Source organism: Macaca fascicularis, chromosome 16 (assembly GCF_037993035.2).
Source record: "Macaca fascicularis isolate 582-1 chromosome 16, T2T-MFA8v1.1".
Taxonomy (NCBI): domain Eukaryota; kingdom Metazoa; phylum Chordata; class Mammalia; order Primates; family Cercopithecidae; genus Macaca; species Macaca fascicularis.
The window spans coordinates 60,110,127-60,133,490 of NC_088390.1; the positions used below are offsets into that span (position 1 = coordinate 60,110,127).

The window sequence follows — 23,364 nt, forward strand, 5'->3', positions numbered from 1 at the left end:
ATGTCAGCTGGCCCTGCCCTCCGGGTTTTTGGGGACCTGGGTTCAGCTCTCAGTTGCAGCTGAGGCTTCAGAGAGCTTGTAAGAAAGGACAGTGTGCAGGAGTGAGCCCAGGCCCACGGGGCGCCTGGGGATGGGATGGTTTCCAACTCGCACCAGCCGTGCTCCCCCGGGTGGAGTTTCTCTGTGCTCCTCTCTGCTGACACAACCCCTGCAGATGCACACAATCAGAGGCCTTGCCCTTCCCCCAGCCTGACCAACCTCCTAATGTTGAGGAGGGCCCAACCCTCATTAAACTCATGGTCTCTGAATTTGGGCGTATGCTTTAAATGGGGGTTGCATTGATGGGAGGGTCTGGCTGTCATCTGACCCATTTTGCAGTTCTCATGGCTCAGTGCTTGTGAAAGCTGAGTCATGTGGTGGCAGGCAGCCCCAGGATCCCAGGGCTCATCTGAGGCCATCTCTCCATCGCTGAGACCATGGTTCTCAAATTTGAAAGGTACAAGAGGCACAACTTCAAAAATCAGATTCCTGGGATCCTGGTCCCAGAGGATCATATTCAGTGGGATGGGGCCCAGGAATCTGCATTTTACAAGCCCTCCAGGTATAAGGAGAGCCTCACAGTCTGCAGACTACTCTGCAATGCTCTGCTCCAGGAAGAACCAACCTGGGGTCTATCTTAGGTATTCTTTCTGAGGCTCTGTGAGTATCATGCGAAGGACGCTGAATGCTTTGTAAAAATGCTTCTTGATAGCCTGGGTGCAGTGACTCACACCTGTAATCCCAGCATTTTGGGAGGCCGAGGAGGACAGATCACATGAACCCAGGAGTTCAAGACCAGCTTGGCTAACAAAGTGAGACCCCATCTCTACAAAATATTAGAAAAATGGCCGGATGTGGTGGTGTGCACCTGCGGTTTCAACTACAGGGGAGACTGAGGCAGGAGGATTGCTTGAGCCAGGAGGTTGAGGCCACAGTGAGCTGTGATTGCACCACTGCACCCCAGCCTGGATGACAGAGCAAGACCCTGTTTCAAAACAAAACAAAACAAAACAAAACAAAAACTGTTCGAGGAGTTTAAATAACAGTGTGTTTGTTCCCACATCTTCCTGAATCACATGACCCCCCCCCATTTTACAGGGTAAACAATCTGAGGCCCCCAAGAGAGTGAATGAAAGCACAGCTGGTGGGAAGAACACCTGGGAGACCTGATGGACACACCCCATCCCCTCAGGGCCCAGAGCCGTGTCCGTGTGCTAGGCAGGCTGCCTATAAAGGTGAGAACTTCTACACTTGCAGCAGGATATTGGAAAGGAGCAAAGGAATCCTGGAATTAATGTTACCCTTAGACTCCAGAGTGGGCCATGGTGTGGAGGCATAGGAAATCATTGGGACCAGGGGCAGCAGTTCACGCCCGTAATCCCAACACTTTGGAAGGCCGAGACAGGTGGATTACCTGAGGTCAGGTGTTTGAGACAAGCCTGGCCAACATGGCGAAACCCTGTCTCTACTAAAAAATACAAAAAATTTAGCTGGGTGTGGCAGTGTGTGCCTGTAATCCCAGCTACTCAGAAGGCTGAGGCAGGAGAATCACTTGAACCCAGGAGGTGAAGGTTGCAGTGAGCCGAGATTACACCATTGCACTCCAGCCTGGGCAACAAGAGCAAAACTCTGTTTCAAAAAAAAAAAAAAAAAAAGCAAGCAAGCAAGCACTGGAAAGGAGCATTGGAAAGGAACAGCACCACAGCTGCACGGGAACTCAGAGACTATAATTTAGCAATTTTCGAGATTGCCTTAAAAGCTCTGGGAGTTCATAGGGCTTCCCACTCTCATGAGAACTCTAGTCCCCAAGGAAATCTTTTTCTTCCCCCTCCTCCTGTCATTTATTTATCTTGGACAGGGAACAGAGCTTGAATTCTGAGTCTAATCTGTGAGGAAATGATTTCAGAACAAGGAGTGGAAGTGGAGATGGATTTAAGAACTTTATCACTGAAACTGAATCTCACCCAGAACTTTCTGAGCTTCTAAAAGCAAGCAAACACAGCTTTTTAGCTCCCCCAACTTTCCATGGATGCCTGTGGTCCACACCCCTGGTCTTCAGAAAAATCCCTTGCAGCCCAAGAAAGATCTTGAGGTGGTGTTTTGGGGTCATGGGTCTTTGGACCAGACTTTATCTGTGAACTGGCAGTTCTGACACTTGCTTACAGATGAGGCATGATGTTAAAATGCAGCTTCCTGGGTTCTCTCCCAGAGATCCTGATACAGAGGGTCTGAGATGGGTCCCAGGAATCTGCATGTTTAACTGGAGCCCAAGGTCTGATGCCCACAGCTGTGGACCACTCTGAGAAGCCCTGTTTCAGGATGAATCCTCCCCTCCTGGGTGTGAGGAGGAAGCCCGAGCAGCTGGAATCCCTGAATGGTCTTCCAGAAGCCCCCAGGCCATATTCTTGTCCTAAGAATCAGAGTGGCACTGGCCAGAGATACTCTAATGTTGGCCGACTGTGGGCATTGAGGCCGGGAGCGGGGCCGTGCCACCCTCTTCTTCTCATCCATGTTCGGCCAGTAGGAGTCAGTGGGTAACCCTGGGCACAAACCTCTGGAGGACATGGCACCAGCTGCAGTTGAAGGACAGGTCCGAGGACATGCAGGCGTCACAGCTCCTATGCTGTAGGCAGGCTGCAAGAGAGAAGGCAGTGGCCGCTCAGCACTGAGCCTCTCCATGGGCTCCAAAGGGTGCAACTCTGAATTCCTGGTATTTACAGAACTGTGGGGCCCCTGACTTCAAGGGGACCTTTGAGGTCATTAATGCCACCTCCCTTGGTCCAGACCAGCCCCAATTCCTAACTTCTTTTTTTTTTTCTCTTTTCTTTTTTTTTTTTTTTTTTTGTTTTAAGGGATGAGGTCTCGCTGTGTTGCCCAGGCTGGCGTGCAATGACCTGATCATGGCTCACTATAGCCTCAAACTCCTGGCTCAAGCAATCCTCCTGCCTCAGCCTCCCCGCCCTCCCTCCCTCCCTCCCTTTTTTCCTTCTTCTGTCCCTCTTTCCCTTGCTCCCTCCCTCCCTCACTTCCTCCCTCCCTAGCTTCCTTCCTTCTCACCAGAAGGTCAGGCCCTAAACTGGGTGCTGGGGATTCAGCAGTGTGACCTAGTCCCTGCCTTCTTAGGGCTTAGACTCATATGGGGAGACAGACGCTAAACAGATAATCAAAAATCACTACAGAATTAGAATTCTCATGAGGTCTATGAAGGCAAATCACAAGGTGCTGTAAGCGATTCTCCTGCCTTGGCCTCCGGAGTAGCTGGGATTACAGGTGCCCGCCACCACACCCGGTTACTTCCAGGTGTGTACCCCACAAAGGGTTGAAAGGGATTTTTTAAAGGTCAGAGGATACAAAGTAGCAGGTATGTAGGATGAACAAGGCTAGAATCTACTGTATAACATGAGGACTGTAGTAATAAAATTGTACTGTATGTGGAGTTCATGCTAAATGAGTAATTTTAGATGCTCTTGCCACAAGAACAAAAAGTCTATGTAACTGTGAGATGATGGATATGCTAATTGCTTCATCATGGTAACCTTCTCACTGTCTATATGCATCCCATAGCATCATGTTGTATACCTGAAATATGTACAATAACAGTTATTGTTTTAAAAGATGCTCTGGTTGCCCCCCAGTGCTTGCTGGGGGCACTCACTGCCCACTCCTGATGTTCGGTCCATGGGGAGAGAACAGCTCTCCTGGGGGAGAAGAAGTCAAGGCAGAAAGGCCCTGTGTGCAGAGCCAGGAGGAGAACGGCCCAGACATGGTCCCAGCAGCGGCCAGAACTGCTACCAGGCTGTGTAGAGCGAAGGGGCTGGAATTAGTAGGAATGAAGAGGGAGCGACATCTGGGGCCCAGCCTGGGCAGGACAGAGCCAGAGAGCAGAGAGATTAGTGGGACCAGGTTGCTGGAGGGTGCGTGAACCCTTCTGGCACAGGTCAGGCAGGGGAGCAGCAGGGCAGGGGGCGCAGTAGGCATGGGGGCTGGATTTAAGAGCTGTTCACTTGCAATCCAGTGCTACTCAGTTTAATGAACCAGATGACCTCTGAGTGGCAAGTAGCTGTCACAAAGACCATATATTTTACTGCAAAGAGAGACAGGCACTCACCTAGAACAACTGTGTGCAGAAGGGCTTATCTTATAAGCAACAGAACAGAACACCTTGATAGCCACAAGAGTGACAACTAGCAACAGAAAACGACCACTCATTTGATCAACATTGCATGCATTTCTTCCTGCGTGAGTTCTCATGCGATCCATTAACTCAGGAGCCAATGTACATGACATGGAGCCCCAGCAAGATGGCAGCTGGGAACCAGCCCTTGGTGAGTGGGAGAGAGGCTGTGTGGGCACAGTATGACCACCTTCAGTCACTCTGGGAGGGACTGGCAATGGGTGGCACTGTGTCCTTTTGTCTGCCATGATGTTGAAGGCCCTGGGAGAGTGGATGGAAAGAGCCACGGGCAGGAAAGAAGCAGGGGCTGCCCTGTGCAGGAGGATGAGCACTCTCTGGCTGTTCTGTTCCCTGTGTATCCAGGGGGTCTGGAACAGTGCCTGGCACATGGTATGTTGAATCAATATATAAGTGCTCTTGTTATCCTCATTTTATGGAGCAGGGAACTGAAGCTTGGAGAGAGTCGTGGAGCTGAGAGTGAGAGGTCTGGGTTTGAACCAAGGTCTGTTTGAGCATAGAGTTCGAGCTCTTAGCCTTGAGGTCTCACTGTGGGTTTCCCCTGCCCCTCCCTCAGTTCTCAGTCCCACCCCAGGCCACTTTTTTATGGGTCTCTCCTAGAAGAGGGACCAGGAGGGACCAGCCACAGAATACGACAGCTTGGAGATAAGCCACTCACCCCTCCGAAGTAATCTGGACAAATCCTTCCCTCACCCAAATGGCAAGGGAGAAGCCAGGGGATGCAGAGAGTTTTCTCTTTATCTGGCCTCCCAGGGACCCAAATCACAGCCTTGATAGCATTACCCCTCCTTCGCCAGCTGCATCCAGTAGGGAACCCTGCCCTTGCCTCTCCCAGTGACTTTGAAGGCTCCTTAAAAGACTCCAGCCGCTGGGCACGGTGGCTCAAGCCTGTAATCCCTGCACTTTGGGAGGCCAAGATGGGCGGATCACGAGATCAGGAGATCGAGACCATCCTGGCTAACACGGTGAAACCCCGTCTCTATTAAAAAATACAAAAAACTAGCCGGGCGAGGTGGCGGGCACCTGTACTCCAGCTACCCGGGAGGCTGAGGCAGGAGAATGGCGTAAACCCAGGAGGCGGAGCTTGCAGTGAGGTGAGATCCGACCACTGCACTCCAGCCTGGGTGACAGAGCGAGACTCCGTCTCAAAAAAAAAAAAAAAAAAAAGGACTCCAGCCAAACCGGCCACAGAGAAACTCCTGGGATCCTCCTGGGCTTTCATAACACCTACCAACCTTTATTTCTCATCAGCATTTCAGATGGCCTGAATGCTATTAAATGCTTACAAAATTCACGGGAGGGGTGAGAAGTGCCTTAAATGTACAGTGTCCCAGAAACACATTCCCAGAACATTTCCACTGCTTCCGCCCAGGCAGTCAGTCCTGCCCTTGGATGTCCTTGCTTCTAAATGCAGTTTTATCCACATCATAGAGCCTGAGGTTTGCTCTCACCAGTCCTAGAGGAGCCCTGTTCTCAGGCTCTGGGCCTTCTGCCCTGATGGAGTGATAGGGTTGGGGTATGGCTGTGACCTCTAAAGTGTCCCAGCCTTGTGACCCCCCGGTGTCTGGGTCCTTCCTGTTCTCTAGGGAAAGACACCTGCTGAGCCCTGTCTGAGACGTGGCCTAGCATTCAAGAAGATCCTCTCTCCTTCTCTTCCTCTTGTTTCTCCATCCCCTGCTCTCAGAACCTCCAAGGAAGAGGAAGCAGGAGTAAAGAGAGGCAAGAAATGCCACTGAAGCCCAGGCGTGGTTGCTCATGCCTATAATTAATTCCAACACTGGGCACAGTGACTCACGCCTGAAATCCCAAAACTAGGGGTGGTGGCTCACACCTGTAATCCCAGCACTTTGGGAGGCCAAGGCAGGTGGATCAGTTGAGGCCAGGAGTTCAAAATCAGCCTGGCCAACAGAGTAAAACCCCATCTCTATTAAAAATACAAAAATTAGCCCAGCATGGTGGCAGGTGCCTGTAATCCCAGCCACTTGGGAGGCTGAGGCAGGAGAATCACTTGAACTTGGGAGGTAGAGGTTGCAGTGAGCTGAGATCACACCACTGCACTCCAGCCTCGGCAACAGAGTGAGACTCTGTCTCAAAAAAAAAAAAAAAGAAGAAGAAGAAATGCCACTGAGGCAGGGAGAAGGCCATGGCTTCAGCAGGAAGCTGGGGGCGCCACAAGATGGGAGAAGAAATGAAAACCTTCATAAAACAAGAAGGGGCCAGGCACGGTGGCTCACGCCTATAATCCCAGCACTTTGGGAGGCCGAGACGGGTGGATCACGAGGTCAGGAGATTGAGACCATCCTGGCAAACATAGTGAAACCCCGTCTCTACTAAAAAATACAAAAAATTAGCTGGGCGAGGTGGCGGGTACCTGTAGTCCCAGCTACTTGGGAGGCTGAGGCAGGAGAATGGCATGAACCTGGGAGGCGGAGCTTGCAGTGAGCTGAGATGCGCCACTGCACTCTAGCCTGGGTGACAGAGCGAGACTCTGTCTCAAAAAAAAAAAAAAAAAAAAACAAGAAGGGTGATGCTGTCCTCCTTGTCCCCTTTCCCGCGTTCTCAGCTGTCCCAGCCCCATCCCGAAGAGCATCCACCGTGGATCCTGTGGGCTCCACAACAGCAGGTGGGGCCTCGGCCATGGCTGCCTTCAGCGTGGGTGAGTGGGGTACAGCGGGCCAGGGCCCCATGATTTATGGAGGCCACCTGCTAAATCCCTCCATCACCTCCTGTAAGGATAATACAGTGACAGACTGGGGCCCATCCAGTTCCTGGATCACCTTTTCTGGGGGCTCAGTCTACGTGTTCTCAGAGGTACAGCTTTCCTGGGTTTCAGTTATGTGGGAATAATAATAGCTGTCCTAGATCAAGCCCTCACCCCCACCCCAGGCCTGGAATGGACCCGTCAGTGTCAGAGCTGCAGCCAACGTGCTTAACTCCACCTAGGTGGTTCTCACCCTGACCCTATCTCTGGGAGGGGGGTGGCATCAGGCCCGGGTTACAAAAGAGAGATGGAGGCCCTGAAAAGTGAGATGGCTGCACAAAACAGGAGTCAGCCATGGGCCTGGGACCTGATGCCCGTCTGCTTGACTCCAGAGCTCTTTCCGAGATGGTGGAATGACCCCTACTCACTCGGCAATGGGGTGAACTCCACGGCCGACATGCTGGTGATCTTGCTGGGGTCCAGCTCTATGCGGTGGTATTCAAAGATGCTCCTTCGCCGAGATTCTGAAACAGAGGCAGAGCCTGTTGTCAGGAGCATGTCACAGGCAGAGGGCATCGAGGCCTCTTCCCAGACAGCCTGACAGGTCAGCCTGCTGCCACTGAAGGCAGTAAGTGCACCCAACAGCCTGGGATGATGATGTTGGTGCTGCTGGAGACAGGGACAGGTGCGGACCTGGAGAGGAGAGTATCGTGGTGTGAGGCTAAGTGACAACGCAGAGACCTGGCTGCTCCGGGAGGCAGAACAAAGGAGATCCCGTGCTTGCTTCCCCTTACCTCTGCACCTTCACAACTGCTATTCCCCTGACCCAAGATGTTCTTCCACCTCTTGTCCCTGTCTAGCTCATCCTTGCAGATCCAGCTCCAGGGCCACTTCCCCTGAGCAGCTCTCCTTGGCCAGCTCCCTCCTTTCCTCAACTCAGGCCAGGTGCCCCCTGTCCCACTGCACTCACCACACTGTGTGGACACGAGGGTCTATTTGGAGGCTGGAGATGTGTGAGACCATGATCATCTGGTCCTGAACCTTGCGGAGTGCTCTGTGAATGTCTGCAGATGGACAGGCTGACTTTTGCATGTTGCTGTCCACCATCCACCTCACCCCTGATGGACAAATGCCCCAGCAAGCCTCAGGGCTTGGAGCCAGGCTCAAGTCCTACTTCGGTCCCTGCAGAAACTTCTCACAGGACCTCAGAGTCATGAGACCCAAGTTCATTCTAGTTCTGCTCATGACTTGCTGGATAACCTTAGGCAAGTCATTTGGACTTCAGTTTCTTGTCTGTGGAGTGGAAAGACAGAAACACCTGCCACAACACCCTTGGGAGGAAAAAGCTGGAATTGTAGATGAAAAGGCTTCTTTTAAAATGGCAATCTGAGGTGCTCTGATACTTCTCTCTAGGCCACGATACCCACCCAGGAACCATGACTTGGGGTTGGTTTTCTTCAACTTTGAAAGGCAGGCAGCCCAGCCGGGCGTGGTGGCTCGTGCCTGTAATCCCAGCACTTTGGGAGGCTGAGGCAGGTGGATCACTTGAGGTCAGGAGTTCGAGACCAGCCTGGCCAACGGGGTTTTTAGCAGAAACCCTGTCTCTACTAAAAATACAAAAATTAGCTGGGTGTGGTAGCACATGCCTGTAATCCCAACTACTTGAGAGGCTGAGGCAGGAGAATCGCTTGAACCCGGGAGGCAGAGGTTGCAGTCAGCTGAGGTTGTGCTACTGCACTCCAGCCTGGGTGACAAGAGCGAGACTCTGAAAAAAAAAAAAAAAAAAGAGAGAGAAAGAAGAAAGAGAAAGAAAGAAGAAGCAAGAAAGAGAAAGAAAGAAGGGAAAGAAAGAGAAAGAGAAAAAGAAAGAAAAGAAAGAAGGAAGGAAGGAAGGGAGGGAGGGAGGAAGGGAGGGAAGGAGGGAGGGAGGGAGGGAGGGAAGGAAAAGAAAAAAGAATAAGAAGCAGACAGCCAGGAGTTCAGCTTTGAGAATGAATTACCCAACAAGAGGAAAGGGCCACTCCGTGTTTGGTCTGCCCAACACCCTTTCGTCTTCTGGAAACAGCAGCATTCCCCTTGGGGTACTGTGCCTGGCCCATTCCTACAGGTGGACTGCACAGCTGCCATCTTCTTCCATGATCCTGCCTCTCTGGCCAGGCTGTGATTGGTCCAGGGCTGGGTATTTGCTGTGAGCTGGACCAATCAGAGAACTTCCCTGGGACTTTTCCACTGTAACCAAGAGGCCTTTTGCTCTCTGGTAATGAAGCTGGGAAGATGCAAGCTCTGAGCCTGTGAATGGCCACAGTTCTCGGCTCATGGGGAAAGCCAGAGAATGAAGCCACCTCGTGGAGAGAAACAGGAAGTGCTGGTGTGTTCTGGGCCCTGGGGTTCTGGGACCTGCCCCGGTGTTCAGCTCTTCTTTTGGTTCTTTGGGCTACTTCATTATCCTCCGTGCATCCCCTTTTCCGTTTAAGCGAGTTTGAATTGAGTTTTCGTAACTAGAAGTAGGTGGGGACATATGTTTCTTGCTCAGCTGAAGGTGGTTTGGAGGAAAATTTCCCAGGGTGGCAGCAGAGCTGAGTAGGAGCATCCACAAAGGGGTGGGCGTCCCGTGCCACTGTTGGGTGCCCCGCCCCCATGTTCCCTCCTATATAAGGAATCTAGAAGAGTTTTGTCTGTGTTTCACATAGTATCTCAGCTATATCTCTTTATTGATTGGTTGATTGAGACTGAGTCTCACTCTGTCACCCAGGCTGGAGTGCAGTGGGATGATCTCGGTTCACTGCAACCACCGCCTCCCAGGTTCAAGCAATTCTCCTGCCTCAGCTTCCCGAGTAGCTGGGATTACAGGTGCCCGCCACTACACCTGGCTAATATTTTGTATTTTTGGTAGAGAGGGGGGTTTCACCATATTGGCCAGGCTGGTCCCAAACTCCTGACCTCAGGTGATACGCCTGCCTCAGACTCCCAAAATGCTGGGATTACAGGCGTGAGCTACCATGCCTGACCTGTATCTCATTATTTATTTATCCTTAACCTTGGAATTAGTCCCTCCTACTTAACCCAGGACTGCACCCCCGTGGGTCTGGCACCAAAGCATGCTCTCTTCCCACCACACTGCCCTGCTGCAGGACACCTCAGCCCCTGAAACATTCAAGACCTCGGAATGTCATTCCATGCAGTGAAAAGAAGGCTGCTGTGGCATTGGTGTCAGTAAAGATCCCCTGGAGCTGAACAGCACCTGCAGCCCTGAGGCTTATGTCTGAAATGCTGGTGTTCCCCCGACTCCCATGCCACTAGGAGGGTGCACCTGCTACCCATGGGCCAGGTGCTGCTCCAGGCCGAGTGGAAAGGGGAAAGCAGATGGGGGCACTGATGAGAGCATGGAGGAAGAGAAGCTCGGCCCCCGGAGAGTGACCACACAGGGAGAGGAGGCTTAGGGTTGCCACCGCTGAGCAGACAGGCTCTGCCCTTACCGCCTGTGTGACCTTGGACGGGGGACTCAGTGAGCCACATCCACACGTGAGGCTGGTGATGCCATTCGAATGGTGTTCTTCTGAGAATAATGGAGACACTGTGTGTGTAACGCACGAGGACCCCAGGAGCCCTCGAAGCGTGTGAGCCCCTTTTCTCTCTGCCCCGACTGCGTTTTTGCTGTTTTTCTTGGCTGAGACTCTAGGGCATTTTCAGGCTCTTCTAACCCCTGAAACTCCACCCTAAGCAATGTTTACAAACTTGAACATGCGGAGGAAGGATGGCACACATTGCTTTCTCTCTCTTGTCCTTACTCCGTCTGTCTACCTCTGTCTCTGTCTCTAGGACAGCATATTTCTTGTCAGCAAGTCTCTGATGGGTCCTCCAGGTCCCCGCTGCTGTGAAGAGAGAGGAGGCCCACAGAGGCGGCCTGACTGTGGTGCTGTGCTGGCAATCCAGACCCCCTGTTCCCACCTGTCATCCTGCAGGCCTCTCCTCTCTTCTCTTCTGCCGCCCCCACAGTCCGGGCTGCCTGCCTCTCCTGCTGTGGATGCCACTGCCCCCACCCTGGCTTCCCCTTGTTTCTTCCTGGTTACTGTTTCTGGCTTTTGCCCCCACTAGAGAATGAGGTCATGGGAGCAGTGGGGTACGGCAGTGCTCAGGTGGTGAACGGACCTGGGGACCCTGGAGGCTGAGGTGAATTTCCCACACCCCCTCTGAGGGCTGCTCAGAGAGTACTTATCTTGGAATCCGTCTCCCCGCAACACACACCCACTGACTCCCATGGGGAGAGGCGGTGGAGAGGACTTTAGCCTTGGTCGTCCTTTCCTACCAGGAGGATGACAGCTCCAGCCCCGTAGCTCCTTCCTTTGCCCGACTCCTGCACTGCAGCCGGATGGTTTAGAATGAGATCCAGGCCTCCCGCGTTTCCCTCCCTTCCATCTCAGGCAGATCAGGGAACTTGCTGCTTCTCAGGAAAGCAGCTGGACAGAGTGGGTGGGATGAGGAGTCCAGGTGGTCCCCAAGGCGAGCGCTGCGCAGGTGTGGGCTTTTCAAGAGAGGAGATGAGCTACAGCTGCGGAGACTCATATCAGGTTGAGAGAGCAAAGGAGTTAAGAAGTCAAGTTGGCCAGGCACCTGTAATCTCAGCACTTTGGGAGGCTGAGGCAGGTGGATCACTTGAGGTCAGGAGTTTGCAACCAGTCTGGCCAACATGGTGAAACCCCATCTCTACTAAAAATTTTAAAAATTAGCCAGGTGTGGTGGTGGGCGCCTGTAATCCCAGCTATGTGGGAGGCTAAGGCGGGAGAATTGCTTGAACCCGGGAGGTGGAAGCTGCAGTGAGCCGAAATTGCACCACTACACTCCAGCCTGGGCAACAGAGTGAGATTCTATCTCAAAAAAAAAAAAAAAGTCAAGTTGTCCTGCCATTCATTCATAAGAGGGGAAACTGAGGTTCAGACAGATTAACCCATAGACGGATAGAACTTTGTATAACACTTTACTTTTAGATTGTTTATTTATTTAGAGACATGGTCTCGCTCTGTCACCCAGGCTGGAGTGCAATGGCACAATCACAGCCTTGACCTCCCAGGCTCAGTGATCCTCCTGCCTCAGCCTCCCAAGTAGCTGGTATTACAGGCACACTCCATCATGCCTGGCTAATTTTTGCATTCTTAGTAGAGATGGGATCTCCTTGTATTACCCAGGCTGGTCTCCAACTCCCGGGCTCAAGCAATCTGCCTGCCTCAGCCTCCCAAAGTGCTGAGATTCTAGGCATGAGTCACCACACAGGCCACATCTCTTTACAATTTACCAAGCCTAGCCACAGTCTTAAATGGAAAACATCTACTTAAATGAGAAAACTACAAGAGCACAGCGCCACCATGCAGCACATTTGCTGACTCCTTTAGCACGTAGGTGCGGACACCTGCTGTGTGCAGGGGCTGTGCTGAGCGCAGAGCACTCCGTGAGCTCGCAGCCTTGCAGGTTACCTGGAGCTGCACCATCTCATTTGCCCTTACAACTTTCTGAGGTGCACAGACAGACATCGCTGCTCTCCCCACTTTACAAAGGAGAAAAGTGAGATTGGAGAGGGGATGTTATTTGCCCAAAGCCACACGGTCTTTTAAAATCAGAGGCTAGACTTTTAAAAAACCTCAGGGCTCAAAGCCACTGAGGCTCCAGAAAGTCACCAAAGTTGTGAGTGCAGATAAATATTTAACAACTGCCTGGGGGATGGGTGCAGGTAGGGGCAGAGGAGTCCTGACTTGCAGTTGTTGCCAGTTTCTGTGGTGTAAATACTCCCACGGTGGCTGACTTCCAGCTACCCTTTCAAAAAAGTTACTGAACATGGAGTATTATTAAGAGCCACATTCAGTCGCCTCTCACCCAGCTGCATACATGATCTCCAGCACACCCCTGCTAAGAGCTTCCTGATTTGTGTTTCTAAAAGAGTCAAAGGGAAACATTTACATTTCTTTCTTTTTTGTTTTGTTTTGTTTGGTTTGAGACAGGGTCTCACTCTGTTGCCAGGCTGGAGTGACGAAATCACGGCTCACTGCAGCCTTGGCTTCCTGGGCTCAAGTGATTCTCCCGCTTCAGTCCCTCCCCGCAGCTCCACCTCCCCCACCAAAGGCACATGCCCTGGTAATTTTTTTTTTATTCTATGGTATAGACAGGGTCTCCCTATGTTGCCCAGGCTGATCCCAAACTCCTGGCCCCAAGCAATCCTCCCGCCTCCAATTCCCAAAGTGCTGGGGTTACAGGTGCGAGCCACCACGTCAGGCCACATCTCTTTACAATTTAGATGAGCGTGGTGGCTCACACCTGTAATCCCAGCACTTTGGGAGGTCAAGGTGGGCAGATCACCTGAGGTCAGGAGTTTGAGACCAGCCTGGCCAACATGGTGAAACCTTGTCTGTACTAAAAATACAAAAATTAGCCAGGTGTGGTGGCACACACCAGTAATCCCAGCTACCCAGGTGGCTGAGGCAGGGGAATCGCTTGAACCTGGGAGGCAGAGGCTGCAATGAGCCGAGATTGCACCATTGCACTCCAGCCTGGGCGACAGAGAAAGACTCCATCTTAAAAAAAATAAATAAGTAAAATAATTAATTAAGCCAAAATCCAAAAGATGGAATGATTGTGCGTTTGTCTCCTAAAGAATCCTAAGTCTGAGAGAGGAGGCCCCATGGCAAGCCTCATAAATATCAGGCAGTAACTGCCAGGTGTCTACAGAGTCACTGTGGCTCTAGAGGAGGGAACCCTCCATCGAAAGCTGAGGGGGTGAGGGGTCCACAGAGCCCTGTACACGCGTGTGCACACCCCAGCCCTCTGAGACTAACACACACCTGCACGTGAGCACACACTCATATGCACACACATATACGACCCTTTGACACAAGAAAGACCCTTTGCCAAGCACGAGTGGGATCTGACAGAGACTGGAGTGAGGATGGGCACCTTTTTGTAATTCACATGCCCAGACGTGGCACCAAGGCCGCCTGTGCTGCAGGCGCCCCTGAGTGATGTCAATGGCTATGAGAAGATGACCTGGGCTCTGAGTGAGGCTGGGGGCCTGGGAACATCTAGATGAGGATGGAAAGTTTGAAGCAGACTTTCTCACGCCATCCCCACTCACTACCCCCAGGGGCCATCTCTCCTTCCCCTTCAGCACCAAAATGCAATGGGATCAAAAATAAACATGAAATTCCAGGTCTCCCGTGTCCTGACTTCCAGGGTGCCTGAGGCCATGGGTTCTAGAGTCCAGCGTCAACATTTCTTTTTTTTTTTTTTTTTTTTTTTTTTTTGAGACAGAGTCTCGCTCTGTCGCCCAGGCTGGAGTGCAGTGGCGCGATCTCGGCTCACTGCAAGCTCCGCCTCCCGGGTTCACGCCATTCTCCTGCCTCAGCCTCCCGAGTAGCTGGGACTACAGGCGCCCACAACCGCGCCCGGCTAATTTTTTGTGTTTTTAGTAGAGACGGGGTTTCACCGTGGTCTCGATCTCCTGACCTTGTGATCCGCCCGCCTCGGCCTCCCAAAGTGCTGGGATTACAGGCGTGAGCCACCGCGCCCGGCCCAGCGTCAACATTTCTTACTTCAACTGCCTCATGCTTCAAGACTCAGCTCAACTGATGTCCCCTCCTTGAAGACTTCCCCCACTCTCAGGCAACGTTACTGCCCCCCCGACCCGGCCCCGCTGAGTCTACAACCCCCTGAGCAGTGTCCAGTGTCCCCTGTTACATCCCTCGGTCAATATCTCCTCTCCTGGCCACTCCTGCAGCCAGACCACAGGCTCCGCTAAGACAGAGTATCCATGGAATTCATCTGTGTACCTCATCCCCTAGCATCAGGCCTTGCACTTAACAGGACCTTAAGAAATGACTGTGAGTGAATGAATGGGTTACAAATAGTCATGAAAACCTCAGCAACTTATTATAACGTCAGCCCACAGTCCAAAGGAAGCACGCCCTTCCTCCCCAGCCCACCACAGATTACTGCCTTTCTCAAAAGGACAGCCCCCAAAGACCACAGTAAACCAGACATGTCCCCTCCTAAGCTAGAGCCGAAAGCGGGAGGAGAGCTGGCTTTCAGGATTTCTCCACCTGCAAGGCTGCAGGGCAGAGCTTTCCCTCATCAGAAGGAAGGGGAAGTGGGAGGGATAAAGGGACTCAGACTGTCTGTGCTCAGGGTGGGGCACAGATAGAGACTCGGACTTTTCAAGGGAACTGATTTCCAGGACAGAGACACAAGGGGCAGCCAGGGAAGGCAAGGCTCCTAGAAACCTCACGCCAGGCTCTAGGGATGGGTTTCCCCACCATCCGGGCTGGGGGGCAGAGTTGGGGATGTGCCCCAAACATGGGTGCAGCCAGAGACACCAGCGTGGTGGGGGAGGCTGAGTGGTAGCAGAAAGGGGGATGAGGGTTGGGGGTGGAACTATATCTCTAATTGAAACTATTTGCTCACTTCACCTGCCAGGTTGTACTTGTTCGACTGTGGGTTTGGTAATATTTTTATTTTTTAATAAAAGAATCCTTACGCCCCCCGCCTGGGTTATTTGTTTTCGATTGTTTCACCAGCATCTGGAGCTTGCCCAAGACAATGACTTCCATCTCCATGACCAACAGATCCTTTCTGGAACCAAGACGCAGGCTGCCCCACAGCACCATTTCTGGCAGTTTAAGGCGTTCTGTTTTATCTCTGCTTCCAGGCATCAAAGATTCAGAAATACTCAGGTCCAGACTTGGCAAATGCTGCTGCCCAAACAAGAAATGTTTTTGTTTTTGTTTTTGTTTTTGTTTTGGGGGGGCGTGTTTTTTGTTTTTGTTTTGTTTTGTTTTTGTTTTTGAGACAGGGTCTTGCTCTGTCGCCCAGGCTGGAGTGCAGTGGCACAATCTCGGCTCACTGCAGCTTCCACCTCCCACGTTCAAGCAATTCTCCTGCCTCAGCCTCCCGAGGAGCTGGGATTACAGGTGCCCACCACCACACCTGGCTGATTTCTGTATTTTTAGTAGAGATGGGGTTTCACCATCTTGGCCAGGCTGGTCTCGAACTCCTGGCCTCAAACGATCCACCCGCCTCGGCCTCTCAAAGTGCTGGGATTATAGGCATAGCCACCGTGCCTGGCCCCAAACAAGGAATGTTAATGGTTCAAGCGAGAGGTTTGCATATCCCTTTGTGTTTCAGTGCCAGATGCCAGTGGGAGAGCGCTGGCTTGGCCAGAAGAAGTTAGGAGAGGAAAGGTCGAACCACCCTGGAATGGGTGGTTACCATATAAAAAAATCTAAGAGGTTGGATTGGGAAAAAGTCTTCATTCATGCATTCTTTTGTTCCTTGGCTCATGTGATTATTCATTCAATCATCACGAGTCGAGCCCCAGCAGGGGACCCTGCCCCACGGAGCTTTCAGCCCAGGGGGAGGAGTAGGGGGGTCCCTCAGCGTTGAAGCAAAGCAGAAAAGGGCAGAGAAAGAAGAGGCCAGAAATGACTCAGGGAGCAGAGTAGTGGGAAAAACAGAAGTGAGAAGGGAAAAGAGGGAAGGATGGGCCCCCAGATGAATTAAAAACTTTCAACGAAGGGCACTTTAAAGGATTCTTTATCAGAAAAGGCAAAATTGGCCAGATCCTCAGCTTCTCCCTGCCCCCACTTCCTCACATGGCTGCCCCTAGATCCCTTCTACAGCCAGCTCTGGGACCCATCCCCCCTTACCTGCAGCCTGGCAGGAAGGCACACACACAGCTCAGGCCCTGACATATATCTGGACTCAAGTCTGCCTCGGAAAGGACAGGAAAGTTCCAGCAAAGGAGAAGGAACAGCGTGTTGGGGCCGTCCAAGGCCAATCGGGGCGTCCAAGGCCATTCGGGGCCAGCCAAGGGGCAGGCTAGATTCTGGAGCTCTTTGTAAGAAAATCCTCATTAACTGATCCCACTGATTCAGAATCCCTGTCAGTTTTGATGTTGGCAATGCTAAAGTTGCTTTTATACTAACCATGAAATAAAGAGTTTCTTAAGCAAACGAACAGAGGAAATAATATTGATTTCTCGCGGTCTCTCCAGTCACATAGCACACACACTGCCCTGTGTGTTTTGAGTGCCTCTGCAAACAGATGCTGCTAATTGCACATGACTTTTCTTTTCACCAAAGATGCTTTGCAGACTCTGCTGAAAAGCCTGCGGAAGATTTTGTATGAGGAAGTACTGGTAAGAACTCATGTGGCTTTCAGCCTCTCCTACCCTCTCCCGCAGGGGTGAAGCTGTGAAGAGTCCTCTGCATTGCACCTCCCACCCCCTGGCCTAGCAGGGGTGGGGAGGAAAGTGTTTAGAACCTGGGGGAGGAGAGTTAGTGGTTAGAACCTGGGGGAGGAGAGTTAGTGGTTAGAACCTGGGGGAGGAGAGTTTCCCCCAGACAGGGTTCAGTGGCTGGGGATTCCTAAAAAGTGAGGAATCAAGCTCCCCTCCTCACATTGCCCCAGGCAGGGAGGAGTCAAACCTGGGCACAAGGACAGGGACGCCACCCATTCTTTATGATCAGGTGGGCTTGGTCAACAGGATCATCCATGGTGATCATGGGGTCTGCAGACCAGATAGCTCTTCCTGAACTTCTGTTTCCTTTAAGCCATGATCATTGGGGGTTTACTATTATCTGCAGCTCAACCTAATCCAAACAAATTCCCTGCTTGCCGGATTGAATGCGAGACCTAAAGTCATCTGACCTCTCAGCCACATAAAAGCCATTCCTCCCCCAGAGCAGAGGCTGTGGCTCATTTTAAACCCCAATGAGGGCCATGGATACTGTTCCAGAAAAATGCATGGATGTGAACATGTTCCACTTGCATTTCAATACTCCACATACAGGCCTCACACGATGGCTCAAGTTTCAGCACTTTGGGAGGCCAAAGAGGGAGGATGGCTTGAGCTTAGGAATTCAATATCACCCTAGGCAACATAGTGAGAGCTTGTCTTTACAAATGATAAATAAATAAATAAATAAATAAGCCGGGCATGGTGGTGCACACCTGTAGTCTCAGCTACTCAGGAGGCTGAGGCAGGAGGATTGCTTAAGCCCAGAAAGTTGGGGCTGCAGTGAGCTATGATTGTGCTACTGCACTTCAGCCTGAGTGACAGAGCAAGACCCTGTCTGTCAAGGAAAAAAAAAAAAAAAAAGGCCAGGTGCAGTCATTCACACCTGTAATCCCAGCACTTTGGGAGGCCAAGGTGGGCAGATCACCTGAGGTCAGGAGTTCGGGACCAGTCTGGCCAACATGGTGAAACCCCATCTCTGCTAAAAAATACAAAAATTAGCCAGATGGGGTGGCGGGCACCTGTAATCCCAGCTACTCCAGAGACTGAGGCAGGAGAATAGCTTGAACCCAGGAGGTGGAGGTTGCAATGAGCCAAGATTGCACCATTGCACTCCAGCCTGGGCAACAAGAGTGAAACTCCATCTCAAAAAAAAATTAAAATTCCATATACAATCTTAAGATTCCCAGACTTCCTGAATTTTATGCCTGTTCCCGTAAGCTAAAAATCTCTGACAAAAAGGGATGCAATTTCCAAAACACTCAACTCCCAAACTCAAGTGGTATCAGATGCCTGTTCTTACCTAGAGTCACAACAGAGCAGAGGACAAGGTCTATGCTATGTCCATTTCCTTCAGTGGTGCCCTAACCCCAGCAACTAGGTCCACTTTCTTGTAGTTATTCATTTTCTAAAAATTTTAGTGCCTGCCCACTGGGCTCGGTGCTGGGGGCCATAGAGGGCCCCCAAGGAATTCACACCTAGTTGGGGAGGATGACAAGTTCTACGTTAAGAGTATCAGCATTTGTTCTCGCCACCACTAGAAAGAAAAGAAGAAGAAAGAAAAGTATCAGCGAAGTGCTGGGGGAAAGAAGAGGAAGCCGTGATTTCCACTGCATGGCGGAGTGGTTATTTGCACAGCATCTGACCTGGGCTGCTGGATGGGGAGAATGGTGCCAAGCAGTAAAAAAGATTGGAGTAAGAGGCGTTTTATACAAGCAGACTGTGTCATAGCGATGTGGACAGCCCTTAGCATGTTCAGGGAACCCAGGGGACACAGACCAGAGCTGCCCAGGCAGAGGGCAGTGAGCGGAGGGAGGGTTTGGAAATGCTCCAATGTGATTGACTGCGCCCAGCTGTGCCCGGCCTTGAATGCCACACTGAGGATTTTGACCTGATCCATGGGCAGCAAGGAGTCAGAGAATGATGTGATCAGATCTGACGGTGACAAGGAGGAACAGGAGACAGAGAGAAGGAGGACGAGGCGGGACCTGCTGGCAGTGTCTGGGGGTCAGGTGCTGGCTTTCACCTGGCAGGTAGACCCAACACCTCAGCACACAGCACCTGGAGTCAGACTCCAACAGCTCCCACCACCAAGATTTCCTCCTGATCTCACAGAGCAGACATAGCCTCCCTGCTGTTTCAGGTGGGCTGTGCTTCCCCGCCCCTCTTCACCCCACATCTCTCTGGTTTGCTCTAAAGGAGCTTCTCATTCCAGAATCATAGAAGAGCCTCAGAGGCAGATGCTACCAGGGATCTGAGCCCCTCTAATCCACCCTCATTCCACAGCTTGATCAGTCACACGTGTCCTGAGACTCTGCCCCGAAGAAGCCCTGTGAGGGAGGCGCGGATGAAACGGACACGTCCCTGCCCCCAGGTGGGCTGATTAATGTACACGGGATGCGGGATAGGGAAGGAAATAAGGCACAGACACCAAGAACAGTCCCAAGCAGCAGCCTGGGGAGTTTGCACACAGGGCTGTGGGTGTTTGGGGGAGCTGAGGAGGAAAACATTCCTCTGGGTGGAACGGCGTTGGGTCAGTCTAAGAAAGACTCAGTGGTGGACTCCAGGATTTAAATGGAGAAGATCTGGACTTGAATCCTTCCTTTCATAGCTGTGTGACCACGGATACGTCACTCTGCCTCTCTGAACATCTGTGTCCTCATTTAGAAAGGGACAAATGTACAAACTCACAATGTTTAGGGGAGGAGCCAAGACACTGTCCTGCTCAGTGCCTGGGAAAGAGGATTATAATCAGTGTAGTAGGCAGATGCTAACACGCCCCCAAAGAGCCTCTACGGTTGCTGCCTGGTATCCACGTCCAGGTACAATCCAGTCCCTGAATGTAGACTGGACCTGTGATTTGCTTCTAGCCAGCAGAATATGGCAAAAAAAAAAAAAAAAAAAAAAAAGAGAGGATGTTAACTTCTAAAATTAAGCTATAAAAAGACCCTGGTTTGCATCTTCCTCGCCTTCTGCTGCTGTCTCGCTTGCCTATTCTGATGGAAGCCAGCTGCCGCATCATGGGGAAGTTTACCAGGCAAGGAGCCAAAGAAGGCCTCCTTGGGGAACTGAATCCTGAATCCTGAATCCTGCATCTTGAATCCTGAATCCTGCCAAGCCACATGAAAGTTCTGAAGCAGGTCCCAACCCTCCCCACCTGCCACCCCATCATGGGGGTAACTGTGACCCTGGCTAACACTTTTTTTTCTTTTTTTTGAGACAGAGTTTCTCACTCTTTCACCCAGTGAAATGGTGAGTGAGTGGTGTGAGGACTGAAATGGTGCGATCTAGGCTCACTGCAAGCTCTGCCCCTCGGGTTCATGTAATTTTCCTGCCTCAGCCTCCCGAGTAACTGGGATTATAGGTGCCCGTCACCACACCCAGCTAATTTTTTTTTTTTTTTTTTTGAGACAGAATCTCGCTCTGTCACCCAGGCTGGAGTGCAGTGGCGCAATCTCAGCTCACTGCAAGCTCCGCCTCCCGGGTTCACACCATTCTCCACCTCCCAAGTAGCTGGGACTACAGGCACCTGCCACCACACCTGGCTAATTTTTTTCATTTTTTATTTTTTATTTTTAGTAGAAATGGGGTCTCACCATGTTAGCCAGAATGGTCTCGATCTCCTGACCTGGTGATCTGCCCATCTCAGCCTCCCAAAGTGCTGGGATTACATGTGTGAGCCACCACATGTGAGAACTCCTGGCCTGTTGGGAATAAACCAGGCCCATTCACCAGCCCCTTGACCCTTGAGTGCCACCCACCCCACCCACGGATCTGCCCAGATGAAGATGTGGACCGGGGCGAGATGCTCAGTGGGTGCTAACCAGCCTTTACTGGGCAACCTGCCCAAGCCGGGCACTGTGCCTGGTGCTCTGTGCACAGATATCTCAGCCAATTCTCACCACAGCCCTTGGGGGGGCTCGAGGCAACTCATTAGATGGCAGCAGCCACAGCCCAGACCTTGCATTGGGACACACGGAAAGCAGAAGAGTAGGTGACAGGCATGCCCACCGATGAGGTGGGTAGAGGGCTGGAGTCTCCATGGAACACAGTTTGGCCACAGCTGTCAAAATTGTAAATGCCCCTGCCCTTTGACCCAATGATTGAACTACTGAGAATATAGTGTATGGAAATACACAGGGGCATGAAAGTACCTACTGTATTATTTGTTTGTTTGTTTGGTTTTTTCCGAGACGGAGTCTCGCTCTGTCACCCAGGCTGGAGTGCAGTGGCGCGATCTCGGCTCACTGCAAGCTCCGCCTCCCGGGTTCATGCCATTCTCCTGCCTCAGCCTCCTGAGTAGCTGGGACTACAGGCACCTGCCACCGCGCCCGGCTAATTTTTTGTATTTTTAGTAGAGACGGGGTTTCACCGTGGTCTCGATCTCCTGACCTTGTGATCCGCCCGCCTCCGCCTCCCAAAGTGCTGGGATTACAGGCGTGAACCACCGCGCCCGGCTGTATTATTTGTTATAGCCCAAGATTAAAAACAACTGAAAAGTCTACCCCCAGGGGACAGGTTAAATTAAAGTCCATCCATGGAATGGACTATCACGCAGCCATTAAGGAGAAGAATGAAGCAGCTCACTATGTGCTGAGACAGAACAGCAGGCAGGATGTACTCTGTTCAAGTGCAGAACCACAGACATCATATACTATCAAATACACACACACACACACACACACACACACACACACACACACTTACCTGAAGGCTTGCAGCTCTGGAGATAACCCAGAACCCTGGTTTCCCCTCCCTTTGCCTCCAGGGAGGGGAAATGAGAGACAGGAAACAGAGACAGAGTTCAGGGGCAGGTGAAAAATCTAATCTCTGTACATCCTTTTATATCTTTTGCATTTTAGACTAGACACATTTATTCATGAAAAAATATAATTTTATAAATGAAGATAAAGAAATGCATTAGTAAATAGGCTGGGCACAGTGACCCAGGCCAGAAATCCCAGCACATTGGGAGGCTTGCAGGGGAGGTTAGCTTGAGCCCAGGAGTCTGAGACCACCCCAGGCAACATAGGAAGACCCTGTCCATCTCTACAAACAAAATTTAAAGATTAGCCGGGCATGGTGGCATGTGCCTGTGGCCCCAATTTCTTGGGAGGCTGAGATGGGAGGATGGCTTGAGCCCAAGTGTTTGAGGCTGCAGTGAGCTACTATGAGGGATACTGCACTCCAGCCTGAGACCCTGTCTCTAATAATAATAATAATAATAATAATAATGGATAGTAATTCATGGCTGGGCATGGTGGCTGACTCCTGTAATCCCAGCACTTTGGGAGACCGAGGCAGGCAGATCACCTGAGGTCAGGAGTTCGAGACCAGCCTGGACGACATGGTGAAACCCCATCTTTACTAAAAATACAAAAATTAGCCAGGCATGGTGGCAGGCACCCGTAAACCCAGCTACTCAAGAGGCTGAAGCAGGAGAATCACTTGAACCCAGGAGGCAAAGGTTGTAGTGAGCCAAGATCGTGCCACTGCACTGCCTGGGCAACAGAGCGAGACTCCATCTCAAAAAATAGAATAGTAATTCACAGAAATGGCAAAAATCTCAAAGAGGGATGTGCAAACAAGTAAAGGTATGGAAACTCTGTGCCACTACCACATGCGACTTTTTGTCCCTAGTCACAAAAGCTGCATGAAAGTATGAAATTACTGTGGTGGCAGCATCTGACCTGCAACACAGTATGAGGACTCCGCTTGTTCCGAGTCCTGCACTGTTTGCTACAGAACCAGGTGTCCTGTTGGATTATAAAATACTGAGTTATTGGCCGGGCGCAGTGGCTCAAGCCTGTAATCCCAGCACTTTGGGAGGCCGAGACGGGTGGATCATGAGGTCAGGAGATCGAGACCGTCCTGGCTAACACGGTGAAACCCCGTCTCTACTAAAAAATACAAAAAACTAGCTGGGCGAGGTGGCGGGCGCCTGTAGTCCCAGCTACTTGGGAGGCTGAGGCAGGAGAATGGCGTGAACCTGGGAGGCGGAGCTTTCAGTGAGCTGAGATCCGGCCACTGCACTCCAGCCTGGGCGACAGAGCGAGACTCCGTCTCAAAAAAAATAAAAAATAAAAAATAAAAAGAAAATACTGAGTTATAAAGTTTACCACAGTAAGATATTCTTATACAGGACTCACAGCCTGATGT

General features: G+C 51.4%; 1 protein-coding gene across 7 annotated transcripts in view; it reads right to left on the bottom strand.

Moving 5' to 3' along the window:
- Positions 1-23,364, bottom strand: part of PLXDC1 (plexin domain containing 1) — an 87,928-nt gene that overhangs the window by 13,766 nt on the left and 50,798 nt on the right. For 4 of the 7 annotated variants that reach the window (XM_015437892.4, XM_074019471.1, XM_045376022.2 and 1 more), the window contains 2 exons: positions 7,361-7,456; positions 2,592-2,673 (listed from right to left, as the gene is read on the bottom strand). In XM_015437892.4, the coding sequence (XP_015293378.2) occupies positions 2,592-2,673; positions 7,361-7,456 (178 nt within the window). The remainder of the gene's footprint in view (positions 1-2,591; positions 2,674-7,360; positions 7,457-23,364) is intronic. The other 3 variants (XM_074019470.1, XM_045376023.2, XM_005583999.4) reach the window with 1 other exon arrangement.